Source organism: Balearica regulorum, chromosome 29, assembly GCF_011004875.1.
Source record: "Balearica regulorum gibbericeps isolate bBalReg1 chromosome 29, bBalReg1.pri, whole genome shotgun sequence".
Classification (NCBI taxonomy): domain Eukaryota; kingdom Metazoa; phylum Chordata; class Aves; order Gruiformes; family Gruidae; genus Balearica; species Balearica regulorum.
This window is the reverse complement of record NC_046212.1, coordinates 61,233-75,007: the sequence shown is the minus strand read 5'-3', so window position 1 is coordinate 75,007 and position 13,775 is coordinate 61,233. Positions and strand designations below refer to the sequence as shown.

The 13,775-nt window shown below is 59.7% G+C and overlaps 1 protein-coding gene across 1 annotated transcript; it reads right to left on the bottom strand.

Moving 5' to 3' along the window:
- Positions 1-7,677: 7,677 nt before the first annotated feature.
- NEUROD4 (neuronal differentiation 4) lies at positions 7,678-13,345 on the bottom strand. The gene is made up of 2 exons (XM_075737626.1): positions 13,169-13,345; positions 7,678-10,348 (listed from the first exon to the last, which is right to left on the bottom strand). Exon 2 carries the CDS (start codon positions 10,337-10,339, stop codon positions 9,344-9,346), a length of 996 nt encoding a protein of 331 aa, XP_075593741.1. The 5' UTR covers positions 10,340-10,348; positions 13,169-13,345; the 3' UTR covers positions 7,678-9,343.
- Positions 13,346-13,775: the final 430 nt, after the last annotated feature.

The following is a 13,775-nucleotide window of genomic DNA, read 5'->3' as shown; positions in this document are numbered from 1 at the left end:
CACATCTGGTAGGAGAGCCTGCCGGGAGTGCCCGGCTATACCTTTTGCTAAGAGGATGAGGATGGAGAGGGGAATATGCTAAACCATTTATGCCGTGGGCACTTTTTTATCTGCCGTGATCAGATGTCTGAGCTGGCAGGACGGGATCTCCATCTGGATGTATGGCCCCGGCCCTCGGCTTGTTCCCGCACCTCGAGCAGCATCTCTCCTCGCTGCCGGCCGCTGGAGAAGCACCGCTGTGTTGCTCCTGCAAAAAAACCCGCTGTGGATGTGGTCACCTCCTTTTTTTGGGGCTCAGAGCTTTAAGGGGGAGGGGGGGGCAGAGATGGTTCCCACCAACGAGCCCCGCGCTCTGCCCCATCCCCGGCACGGCTCAGCACGCAGCTGCGATGCTCGGCTGGGGAGGGAGATGCTGTCCTGCGTACAGGAAACTCCAAGGTGGCTCAGAAACCTTAAGCACGAGTTTTCACGGAGAAAATAACCCAAAATAACCCAGCCCTCGCATGTGTGGTGGGTTTCGTGAGCAACCAGCTGGAAGGCACCCCCGGGGCAGCATCCTTCTCCTCCCCGAGCCCACCCGGGGATGCAGGGGAGACGGGTCGAGTCCTGCCGCGGTCGGGGTAGGAGGCCAGCCAGGGTTTAGGTGTGGGAAATCCTCCTTGTACAGTGATTCGTCCTGAGGACGAAAGGGCTGGGGGAGAGCAGAGCCCCCCTCAAGCCCCCTGAGCAGCCGGGGAGGGGGCGCGGAGCATCGCTGGCAGCTGGGCTGGGGGTCCACACCCGGAGCAGAGGTTAATGAGCGAGCGGGGCCGGGAGCCACCGCGGCAACGGCCGTTAGCCCATATGGACACGGAAGCGCAGGCGGCAGCGGCGGAGGGGGGGGGCAAACGGCGCGTGCCGGCGTCCTGCCCCACGTTTGGGGTGGCAGAGCCCCCCGCTCCGCCTGCGCTGCCACAGGTCACCCGGGATGTGGCGTTAGGTCATCGATGCCCTGACCCGGAGCTGGTTTCCCACCCCCCCACCATCCCTCCCGCATCGCTCCCATCGCACGGATGCTCTTCTTATGATCAAATAAATACCGCCAGGGAAAACCAGGACCACAGCGTGTCACCCAGGGTGGGGGGGTCCAACACCCCACGGAGGGTGGGAGCACGGCGAGGACCACGCAGCCACCATGGGCGCTGCCTCCACCCTGCCCGCGGCACGGCGAGCGGGCAGGGATGCCTGCGCTGCCGGACCACAGCTGGGTCCGGCGGTTGGAGAGGGAAGCTGAGGTCGCATCCGTTGCCCCTGAGCTTCAGCTAACGGCCAGGAGCTCGCTGGGCCCCTCTCCGCACCTTTCTCCTCCTCCCCGCGGGGACGCCGAGCAGCCAACTGTTCCCTGCAGAGGCCGGCGGGCTGCAGCCCAGGCTAATCCAATCCATCAGGGGGGTAATGAGCTATGAAAGTGCGGATTCAATTAAGGGGGATTGCGACGGAAGGCAGAGCCCGGCGGCAGACGGAGAAAGGAGCCCGCTCCCCTCTGAAAGGGTCCATCTGTGCCGCCGTGTCCCGTCTTTGTGCTCCCTGAAAGAGCCGGCGCGGCACAAAAGCGGCCGAGTCCCCGCCGGGTGCTGGCAAAGCACAAGGGTCCGGGGATCCCGGCAGCCCTTGGCGGGGGGGGGAGGGAAACTGAGGCACGGCGTGGTTAAGGGAGCAGCTTATGACACCCAGGGTAGGGTTTGGAGGGCAAAAGTATGCACCTTGCTCTCGCGATGCTGGTTGCAACCTTGTTTGCCGGTGATTTAATTTTTATTTGTGAGCTGGGTGGGTTTTGTGCAGGGTGGCTTGCACCGGAGACCTCCTTCCTCCTCCTTCCCAGGGCTGTTTGCTCAGGGCCCCATCCAGAGCACGGTGGGGGGGAGCTGTGGGCTGCTGGCTGAGCCCCCAAGCTTTGGGTTAGTGCTCAGGGTTGGGCTGGTCCTGGTGCCACCCACCTTTCAGTGCCTGTCCCCCATCTCCGTGTCCCCCATCCTCCAGGTATCTCCGGAGCCGACGCTGCCTTGGGCATCTCGTGGGCACGTGGCCCAATTCAGCAAGCTTAATCCTTTGCAGAAACTGGTGTGTGTGGGGGGGGGGGGGGTGAGCAAAAATCGGAGCCTCAGGGCTTGCTAGGGTCCGTGCCTCAGTTTCCCCCTCCAGGAACGGCTGGAGGAGGTGGCGGTGCCCTGGGTGGGTCTTCGGCACCTGCCTGCCCTTGGCTCACGTCTCCGGGACTCTCCCTGCATCACTTGGGCTGGAAATACCCCCCCGAGGCCTCTTCATCTGAGAGGCTCCCGCCTGATTACAACTTGGGAGGGATTGAGCCAGGGACGAGTTTAAAGACGGGATTATTCCTGTACAAATTCTGATTAAACCGTCCTCAAACCCTCCCGCTACAAGATTAAGCCGAGCTCTAATCTCGCCCGAGCAGCAAGACTTCGTCAATAACTCCAAATCTCTCCGCTGTTAGTTTATCTGGTGGGGATTAAGCTGGGAGGTTCCTGAACTTGTATTATAATATAAAAAACAAAACAAAACCAAAAAAACCAACCCTGTGTGCGTGTGTGTGCGCCGGGCAGTGCACGACAGCTGCCATCTCCCACATCTCAGCCAGGGATGGGGCTGAAAGAAACGCCCGCTGCCACCCAGATTTAAATTTTCACAATTTACCAGCCCGAAGCAGCCCGGCTGGTGGTCGCAGCCCTCAGCAGAGCGAGCGGTGGGATGGCTGCGGGCTGGCACAGCTTGGGGACGAGCAGCCGCGTCCCCACAAGCTCTTCTGTGTTTTTCCATCCATTCTGCTGGAGCTCCAGGGCTCAGCTCCGAGTGACACCCCGGGAACGTCCCTCAAACGCGATCTCTGAGGTTTCCAGACCAGGGCAGATGGTGGGAGAAGGGGAGAAGGTTGAAGTGCTGCGTGTGGCATCCTCCGAATGGAGCCCATGGTCCTTCCTTACCCTGCAAGCACAGCCGGGGTACGACTCGGTTCGGGGTGGCATCTGCGACCCCTTCTCTCTGCGTGGTCACCACGCTCTGGCTCTGCCCTGGACACCAAAGAGGGGCTCAGGAAGGAGGGGACCCTGTGAGAGGGACCCTTCTGCTTGCTGGAAACTGGCATGGGGTTAGTATTGTCCAGGAACCGATGGGTTCATCGGTCAGGGATGTCCTGACACTCCCCAGAGTCCAGGGAAGGCGGGGGTGACACCTCTCTCAGCTGCATGACAGTCCCTCTTGGTCACCTTGAGCTCACTTCGGGGTCAGCCCAGCCCACCAGGACCCACACCAGCACCGGGGTAACACCACGAGGTCCTCCACTATGAGCAGGATCCTTTGCCAGCACCAAAATCCCTTTGGGTGCTAGGAGGACGCACAGCACCTTTGGAGCCAGCACGCTCCTTGGATCCCACGGGTGGGATGGGAAAGGCTGGGAGAACCGGGATGGCCCCCCAAGGCAAGGGATGCTCTGGCACTGGCTGCGGCTGGACCGAGCAGATGCCCGGGAAGCGTTTCCCCTAATCCCCTGGACCGGTCCCCGCTGCGTAAACACTCTGTACAGCTTTGCAAACAGATTGAACCACGGCTGATCTGGAGCGCCGCAAAGAGCTTAGGGGCTCGGCGGAGCCAGCGCCGGGATTTGTACGAATTAACCGCCCCACGCTGGTGGGAGGCTCCGAAGGAGCCCGGTCCCATCTCCACCAGGCTGGGAGGGATGTGGGAAGGGGACCTTGCCCTCCCCTGGGTCCCCTGGCCCGGGCAGGGTGCAGGGGGTGTAGGAGGGTGGTGGAGCAGCCGCAGATTCCTAGTTGGATGGGTGAGGTGCAGCCTTTGAAAGCTCATGGGACATCTCAGCCCGGCTGGGGCACTGCAGCGAAGGCTGGCCAGACTCTTCTCCCCGGTGTCCATCCCACAGCACATCCGAGAGGACCAACCTCCCGTGCTGTGGCGTTGCCTGGTCCCATACTCCAAGGACCTGGGTGGCCGGAGCTGCACGCACACCGCTCCAGGGCTTGGCGGGATGGATGGACCGGAGGATGCCGGATGGCGCAGGAGCGGAGACATCCCACGCGCAGGGGTTACCCGCCTGCACGGCCACGTCCAGGAGCAACGGCTTGGGCTCAGGGAAAGAAGAGATTGGTCCTGAAGGTCGTAGACGTGCAAACGATGGGTCAGTTTCCAACACACGGTGTGAGCCTGAGGATCACGGCTTTGCACAAGCCCAATTTAACCCTCGGTGCCTGGGTGGTGCAGACAAGCTGCGTCCTGGCATGTCCCCGTTTCCCCGGGTTGAAGCGTGGTGCCACCATGTTGATCCTCTTGGGATCGTGCGTGGGTCCTCTCCCACCGGCCCGCACTGATCAGCAAGAAAGTTAGTTGCCAAAATCTGATGTTCCCAAGGGGGAAAAGATGATTAACTCAAGAATCAACAGTCTGATATTTCGGCTTAGTGGGAAAATCCTCGTGGTTTCCCAAGCTGGGCACATTAGGAGCTCAGTGGCTCACAGTGTTATCAGATTACAAACAATATCAGAATTACAGCTTTTAAATCTGGGGTTTAAAAAGACTTAGCAATTATACAGCTCTGGGCACTCCCACCCCTGTAGAAACCAGGACAACTTGGAGCCAGGACCCTCGAAGAGTTGCTCCCAACTCTGGTTTTCCCAGGGCAGGGACACCACCACCGTTGACCGAGTCGTGTGTCCAACCGGTGCTGGATGCCCCAACCGCTGCCATGGGAATGCTTCGCGTGGGATGGGGGCTGAAGCATCCCTCCCTTGGGGTCTTCTCCACCTGCCCAGGGAAGGACGGTGTAGGAGGCCGTTCCCAGCTGGCCTTTACAGCTCTGATGGTCATCCTTCACCTTGTACGTTCCCCAGCTGGCTTTTTCCTTCCAATATCCTTAAAAAAAAAAAAAAAAGAGAGAATCCTGGTTTTCAGCCAGCTCCCCCAAGGATGGGGGTGGCTGCTGGGGTACCAGAGAGGCTCTGGCTCTGCCATCCAAGCTGACCTCCACGTGGACCCAGATGGAGACCCTGGTGGGGTTAAAGCCAAGCTCTACAAGTCCAAGAGGTGTCTGGAGCTGCCTCTGCATCCAAAACTGATGCTCGCCCGGTAATTGGAGATGCTGGAGCATGAGGAGACGATTGACCATCGGAAGTTCCCAGTAGCTGCTCCAGCCTCCTTGGTCCTTCTTCCAGGAGAAAGAGCATCCTCCAAGCTCAGCCGTGTGATCGCGTGGGAACGGGGGAGTTTTTAACCAGGGCTCCTTTGTCCTAGATGCTAATTAGTCATTAAGACTACGTAAGTGCAGCTGAGGGACTTGGCTCACGGGGGTCTCGGCTCCCGGGCACCCACTTGTCCCCAGCGCTTCTGCGGGTCCTCGCCGGGGCGGGTGAGAAGCAGCGTTGCCATCCCAGGTGCCCTTCCCAACACCCAGACCCCGCCTGCCCCGTCCCCCCGCCCCGTCCCCAGGGCTGTGGGACCTCTCCCAGCCTCCCGCCACCCCAGGAGGAGGTGGGTGGTGGGGGGCTGCGGGGACCCACCACGGCGTGGGGTGGAGAGGGACCCCCCCCCTCACCCGAGCCACCCAGGGGGCAAGTGGGACCTGCTCTATCGGCTCCCAGGCTGTGCCGGTGCTGGGGAGCATGCGGTGCAACGAGCGTGCCAGTTCTCAGCTCCTCACCATCCCGGTGCCAAAGACACAGAAGGGTTAAATATCGACAAGCCGGAGTGCCAGCCAGCAGACCCACAACCCCGGAGCTCCTCACGGACCCGCTCACCCTGTGTGCACACACGCAGGGGTATTCCCTCGCCCCCCGCACATGTACCGGGGGCCAGCTGTGCTCTCGCACGCCCGCGCACACACGCAGCCCCGCGGGGGCCGGCGCAGGAGCAGGGCAGCGTTTGCCCCAGCCCGTCATGGCTCCCTGCCCTCTTGGCACAGGCTGGGGCTGCTGGAAGGGGCGATTCCCCTGCTGTCGGGCACACACGCGCCCCGGGGACCTGGCACCGAGCAGGGCTTGGTCACCGGCCAGCGAGGGAAGGGCCGAGGGGGCTGCGGGGGGAGCCGGGGGCACAGCTGGACCCCGGGCACCAGCGGGCAGCTGGCCACTGGCCTCATCCCAGTGCTCCCAGAGCATCGTTGTGGGGGGTCACGCTGCCATCGGGAGGGTGTTTGTGGGTGCGTGTCCGTAGGTGTCCAGGGTGCGGGTGTAAGGGAGGCGTGTGGGTTTGTGTGCGCAGTTGTGCACGGCCGTAGGTACGCGGTACATAGCTGTGTGTGCGTGCACAGATGTCGTACCTCCCCGTTTGTGCACGTATCTCTCCCCGTGTGCGTACGTGTGTAAGCGTCGGTGTGTTTTGAATGCGTGTGCGCACATATATGCTGTGCACACGCGCTGGGAAGGCTCCCCCCGCTTATCACCACACTAACCCCCAGCCCATGGCACGGACCGGGGTCTGTACACCCCCAGGTAGGTGCACCCCCAGCCCAGCCCGCTCCCACCTGCGCGGGGGGCACACGAGGTTCTCCCCGCCAATCCCCTGCCCACGCGTCTCACCCCCGTCCCCACTCAGGTCCGCAGCGTCTCCCCCAGCCCTTTGCAGCGTGGGTGCAGCTGCGGGTCCCCCCAGAGAGCCCCCCACCCTCGCCCCACGCCGGGCAGCGGCAGCCACGTGCCCGGGCACAGCTTGCGGGGACGAAGCGCTCGGCAGATCCCACCGGGCTCCCGGCAGCAGCCGGCGCGCGGGGCTGTGGGACGGAGAGGCACTGAGCTGTGCGAGGACACGTGGAACGTGGGGTCCCCGTGCGAGGGGCCGCGGGGAGGAGAGGTCCCGCTGGCAGCCGGAAGCTGTTTCGGGGTTTGGGTTTTTTTTTTAGCGCAGCTGGGAAGTGAGGACTCGTGGGTGCTGCGGGGGGCCGGGGTCACGCTCACCTCCGCTCTCCGTAGGGACGATGGCTTAGACGGGGTGAAGCCAGGACCCCCGCGTCCCCCGCGCCTTCCCTGCACAAAGCAGGCGGGACACTTCCCTAGTGCCTCTGCACGGCCACAGGTGCAGAGCTGACCCACGCGCGTGCGTGCTTGCACGTGCACGTCTCACTCCGCACATTTATGTGCTGCTCACAAGAGTGTGCGCACACGCAGACCTGCGCGGGACAACGCATCAGCGCATACGTGCGCAGCGTGTCAGCGTGCACAGGGTTGCCTGAACATGCCTGTGCGCGTGCGCGTGCTATTTGTGTGTGCACATCCACGTAGGCGCACACACGTGTGCGTGTCTGCGCGTGTTCATGTGCGCGTCTACCTGTGTGCCCGTGTGCGTGTTCGTGATGTGCACGCCATAAACGCCGGGGCATGTTATAAAAGCACCCACCATCGCCCGCAGCTGAGCCCACCACCACCCACCCCGCCGGAGATGACCTCCCCGGGGAGTCCCATGGCCAGCACCGGTCCCACAGCCAGCACTGGCCACCAGCAGCAACCCACGGAGCCCAGCCCCACGGTCACGGATCCCAGCTGGACCCCAGCACGGGGGGTGGGGGGGGGTTCGGCTCCTCTGGTTCCCCCCAGGCAGCCCCTCACCACCACCACCGTGTTGAAGACCACAGAAATGGAGACGACAGCCCTGGGGCGATGCTGCTTGAAACAAGACCACAACTTTATTTGAGCTAAAAACCCAATTCTGCTTTCTTTACAAAAAGGATAAACTTTTGCTCTCAGTACAAAAGGGAAGAAGCCCCAGGACCCCAGGGCCGGGCAGGGACCTCCGGAGCTCAAGTCATCTCCAAATTCCCAACTTCTATACAAAACATCTCTGCAAAACTGGGAGGTTTGGCCAGCCGGGCTCACAAGGCCAGTGGGACATCAAAAATAGTTGCCTGGATTTTCTTGAAAACAAAAATAGTTGCATAGCCTTTAAAAGTTATTGCTCATATAGAAATACAAGGGACGAGTTGGGAGCTGCCGGGCATGATCAGCCCTCCAAAAATCCAAGAAATGGCCATGTTAAATACGTAGTTCAACATTAAATATGTAACCCCTCGGTTAAATACTTGGTTTCATCACCAGAAAATAGACCGTGAGGGCAGGAAGAAAATAAATTAAATAAATAATGGCTAATAAATAATCCTGGAGCAACAGCACTGCAAAAACCACACGTCTCCACAAAGCTAACTCCAACTAAGCACTTGGAAGTCAACTGGAAAATGAGGAGGTTGTTTAGCACATTCCACATTTCATGTAAAATGGAAGGAAATAAATTAGACACCCCCCCACACACACACAGAGTAAATAATAAATAAACAAACCAGGAAATTAAGACACACTTTTTTTGGCAGGATATCTTCAGGACACAGATCATGATAAATAACACTACGAACCGTAAGAAGACGTGGCCCTAGTCAGGAGGAAGGGTTCAGCTGAGAGCTCCTCTTCCAGCCAGGATATTTGTGCTCTGAAAGACCAACAGTCCCTTAACGAGGTTTCAAGATCCGTGTGCTGATAATCTCATGCTGGTTGTAGGTCACAGGTGAGGGCTGAGGCTCAGAAGAGGATGGGCAGCAGGGCTCAGCGCAGGACAAGAGCGGTGGAGGGACCATCACGGAGAAGCTCTGAGCCTGGCTGGACCGTGCCGTCCCTGGATGATACGTTGGCAGCAAAGATAAGGTTCTCCGTTGGGTGGGAAGGTTCTCCGTTGGGTGGGAAGGTTCGAGGAGGAGCAACTGTGTTGGTCTTCTGCAAATGGTGGAGATCAGTCCCACCTCTGAAAACCCACCTGGCCATGGCTGAACTGGGAAAACTCTGACCCCATCAGAGCATGTGGAAGGGGAACTGGTCATCCCAAGGGGGAGGAGGGACTTGTCTCCACCTGATGCAAGACAGAGGTGTCCCCACGCCCCACTACCCCGAGGAGGGAGGAAAAGGAGCCGTAACATCTTGGCAATGAATGATCCCAAGTGCTGGAGTGCGTTCAGGCAGAAAGTCCTGCAGGGTGAAGCCATCTCCACGAGCATCTCTGGGGGAGAGGAAGCGGGAGGTGACGGCTCAGCTTTCGGTGGTGGCTCCTCAGAGTTCAGCTGCCAGGAAGGGTTCACGTGGCTCATGGGGACAGCTCAGAAATCAGCAAGGTGACACCAGTGCAGACCCATTGGGAGAGGACAGGAGGGCCAGCTGAACCTTCCACAGCTATGTCCTGCAGATATGCTCAGAAGTTTCTCACCCTGTAGCAGCGATATCCTCGCTCCAGTTGTGTCCATTCTAGATACAGCTCCACGACGCGGCTGAACTTCTGTCCGCGTCAAAAATTTGGGTCTAACTCTGCTTTGCTATTCATTGAAGATGGCGTTGAGCTGAGGCCCGGCCACGTGGTGTGGGTAGGACTCATAGCTCATGTCTATGGGGATCTCGTAGCGGGGCACTGTGTTTTGGAAGTGAGAGGCATGTCCATGTGCTCCAGCCAGGCTGACTGAGGGGTAGTGTGCCATGAAGGTGTAGGATTTATCCAGGTCTGGAGACCCATCTTGCTTCAAGGAGAAGTTCCCGCTGATGCTCAGGGGCGGCGTCAGGGGACCCTCGTAGGGGGGAGTGGTGCAGTCAGAGGGGTGGTTTCCAAAGGAAGCATCCACCAAGCTCTTGAAGGTCGGAGGCTTTAAATGCAGCAGATGTGTTTCCATGGTCCCATAGGGTGGGCTTGGGAGCCCTGGGGACTGGTAGCTGAAGGAGTGGCTGGATATGGCCGATTCACACACCGGGGACTTTTCTTCATGCTTCTCCAGGAACAAGGTCTGTGGTCCCAGCTGCAGACAGCCAGCCACCAGGTTGCTGGTGGGCTGGGACAAGCCCTTGCAGAGCATCTCCACAAAGCTCTTCCCTTCTGGAGTCTGCCCCGTCTCGAGCACCTCAGACAGAGCCCAGATGTAGTTCCTTGCAAGCCTCAATGTCTCAATCTTGGACAATTTCTGAGTCTTGGAGTAGCAGGGCATCACCCTCCTCAGGTTGTCGAGAGCATCATTCAGACCGTGCATCCGTGTGCGCTCCCGGGCGTTGGCCTTCACCCGCCGGGCCCTGAACCGCTCCAACCTCGCCTTGGTCATTTTCTTCTTCTTTGGTCCTCTTCTCTTCGGCTTTTCCCCATCATCCTCTTCCTCCTCTTCTTCCTCAATGCTGTCGTGCTCTTCATTCAAGCCAGACATCAATCCAAAAGGACCTTGCCTGCCGTCCTCTTCCTTCAGCTCATCTTTGGAGCTCAAGGTTTCACCCATCCAGGCTTGGGTGTTCACAAGCTCCGCCATCTCTTTGGGCTTGGCGTATGTCTTGGTCATCTCTGGTCTCTGCAACAAAGGGACAAGGAGATGTTAATGAATTCCAGAGGGAGAGTCGCTCAACATGCTGAGGGCATTAGGAACCGAGGTCAAAATCATCTTCCAGAAGCACCAACTGCTTTCTGCCCACCAATAATACCTACAGAATCTATCCACCATCTACCTATTTATCTATCTACAATAATTTCTAGTGGATTTTTCTGGGAGCCACTGAAGCCTCTCCATGGGGCTCAGCAGCTCTTTGCCAGGGCTCAGGGCTTCCAACAATTCAATTTTGGGATTATTCCCACTCATGAGTCCCTCCCCTCGTGGTTTCATCCCCAATTGTCACGTTGTGTGTTGCACAAGGGAGCCTGAAAGTAAAGGTCCTCTGCCGAGCTGCCTCTGGAGATTTTCCTGCCTGAGCTCTTCTAACCTGAGCACGATTGCTTGAACCTTCGTTTCCCTCTGCCGTAACGAACAGAGTCATACCGCACAAACCAGCCCGGGTTTCATGTTAATCAGCCCCCCAAATCCCGTCATCGTGCCTGACTCATTTAATAAAGCTTAGCATCTAAGCAGCTTTGCTGTAAGTGTGCTGCCCAAGCCCTGGCTCCACTGGCCCTGTCCACTCCATGCGGAAAATCCCACTTTTAATATGCGTGATGGGACTGGCGGGCTGGATTAGGGTGTTAATTGCTGCGCACAGCCATCGTATTCCCAGAGGACCGTGTGGCCCCAATTAACTCTTCGGCAGAGCGATAGGAGTCTGTCAGATGCTTGGAAATCTGGTGGGCGAAGGTGGTGAAGGACCATCCTTGGGATGAATGGATGGGTCTGGCTGAGCCAGGATGGAGCGGGTTCAAAAACCCTCTGCCAGCATCCTGGTGGGACCCCAGGGCTGCACCCTCTTTGTGTGGTGAGAGCGGCCCAAAAACGGCTGGAGATCGGCTCCAGGCTGCTCTCTGAGCCTTACTTTCATTCCACCCTTGGGGATCTGTCCCAAACACAGCATCTCTGCCTGCAGCTCCCGTCCCTTGCTGGTCCTGTGCCCCAGAATCCATCCCAGAAGAAAACCATCAGGTTTGGGGATCTGTGCAAGAAGCGAGTCCAGCGCCTCCCCCCTTCCCTGCACTTCGCAGCACAGTATTTCCACGGAGTTTCAGAAGGTTGTCTCTTTGGAAATCCAGTTTGGATTTTTAGGGATTTTGCTCTCTTTCTCCAGAATACTGATTTTTTTTAAAAAAAAGAGAGGGAAAGTAGACAAAGAGGGAATTGTCTGATGAAGTCACTCTGATAATTTCCCAAGTAAGGAGACAGTGGGAACCCACTGAAATGGGAAGCTTGTCCAGCCCCATTATTTTGGACATCTTTCCTCTTCAGACATCTCCATCCCACATTATCTGAAAGAACCACGAGAAACCCACTGCAGAAAAAAGCCTGCTGTAGCCGAAAAATTAATTTTCAAGTAGAGATGGCTCAGCTCATAGCAGAGGGAGATGCCCTCCCTTTGTGTCACCAGGCACCGAGCTCCCGTCCTGAAACAAGCGGGTTCAATTCCTTCTCCTTTCCTGTAGGACCAGGAACTTGGTTCCAACACTCCACTGGTTTCCTTCCAATGGACTCGATGGTCCAGAGGAGGACAGTTGGTTCAGGACAAAGACTGACTGACTCCAGCCCCTGATACGAAGACCCTGACCCTGGACAGAGCCCCCCAAAGCAGAAGAAACACAGAGGGCTGGGGAGGAGGATGAAGGAAAGATGCTGCCACAAAAGCCAGGAACAAAATGGGCAGCTGGGGCCGGGAATTCGTCATGGAGAGGGGCAGGAGGGACGAGACATCCACAAGCAGACTATGAAAATTAGGATTTGCTTGAGATCTCTGCACCCACCTTCTGCCTGGGAACGCAGCAGGATGTGGCCCAGCTGTACGTGGACGTGGTGGGCTCTGGCTGCAGGGCAGATTAAAAACCCTACAGCTGCTCCATCAGCTCCAGCACAGCCGTCGAGGTGGCTACGGGAACACCGGTGTCAGCTGAGTCCTGAACCCAGTGCTGCCCAGAGCTCCCAGTTCCACTCACGGTCCCAGTCCCACCCTCAGCCAAGTGGGGCAGGGGAGAGGGGATGCACTGACATTTTTTTTTGGGGGTGTGTGGGGGGAAATCTGCTCAAGGGCAGCCCTGCAGCATCCACACAGACCTGGAAAAGCGGGAGGAAGGTGGGGGATACTGGTTTCCTCCCTGCTGGGGTCCTGGCCCCGGGCAGGACTCGCTGGGGAAGGGGCCACGCTTGCAGAGCATCGGGCACCCCGACGGGGGTCCCCTCCCCGGGCTGCCCCCTCCGGGAGCTGAGAAACAAAAGCCGGGGGCTGTGGCAGGTCCTTCCTCACCTCCTTCACCTTCGTCACTTCTATCCTCAGAGAAAACCCAGCCCCGACGTGGCCGGGGGTGACAGGCCCCGCTGCCAGCCAGCGCCCGACCCCAACGCAGGGCAGAGACCCCAGCACGGGGGTCCCCACCGGGCTCCGGGGCTGCGACTCCATCCCCGACGGCTGCGGGGAGCTGGGGTGGAGGGGAAACACCGGGCGGGGGTGAGGGGGGGGGGCTCGGTGCCGCCTGCTCCATCCCACCCTTCGCCCTGCACTCCCCTCGAAGGGTGCAGAGCCCCCACACACACCCCCCCCCCCCGGGACGGGGTCCCCTTGCTCCACCGTCGGGGCAGAGCCCATCGCACCGTCCCGGAGGGTCACCCGGGGAACCGGGGGCACCCAGAGCCCGCGGAGTCCCGTCAGAGGGATCAACACATCCCTTCGGATCCCCCGTACCCCCGGGGGTCCCGATCCGCCCTTACCTGGGCACCGGAGCGAGTCCCCGTTGTCACTCGCCCGGGCGCATGGTGCCTCCAGCCCCGGGGGCTCGGGCAGGTCCCGCGGCGGCGGCACCGGGGGCGGCACCGGGAGCGGGCAGCTCCGCTGTCGGGCGGTTTTGAGAGCTCCGCGCTGCCGGCGGCTCCTGCCCGGCCACGGATCCCGCGTGGCTCCTCCCACGGGGGGGAGGTGGCCCAGCCCGGCTCCTCCCGCCACCCCACCGGGGCCCCGACGGCACCCCCCGGGCATCCCTGGATGGGTGCCCCCGGTTGGGCACCCCCGGGCCCTGGGTATCCCTGGATGGGTGCCCTTAGACGAGCATCCTCGTGTGGGTACACTGGCCAGGGTCCCTTGGATGGGCACCCTTGGGTGAGCATCCCTGGATCAGCATCCCTGGACCAGCACCCAGGGACGAACACCTTAGGATGGGCATCCCTAGATGGGCACCCCTGAATGAGCACCCCTAGATGGGCACCCCTTAATGGGCACCCCTTAATGAGCACCCCTAGATGGGCACCCCTTAATGGGCACCCCTTAATGAGCACCCCTAGATGGGCACCCCTTAATGAGCACCCCTTAATGAGCACCCCT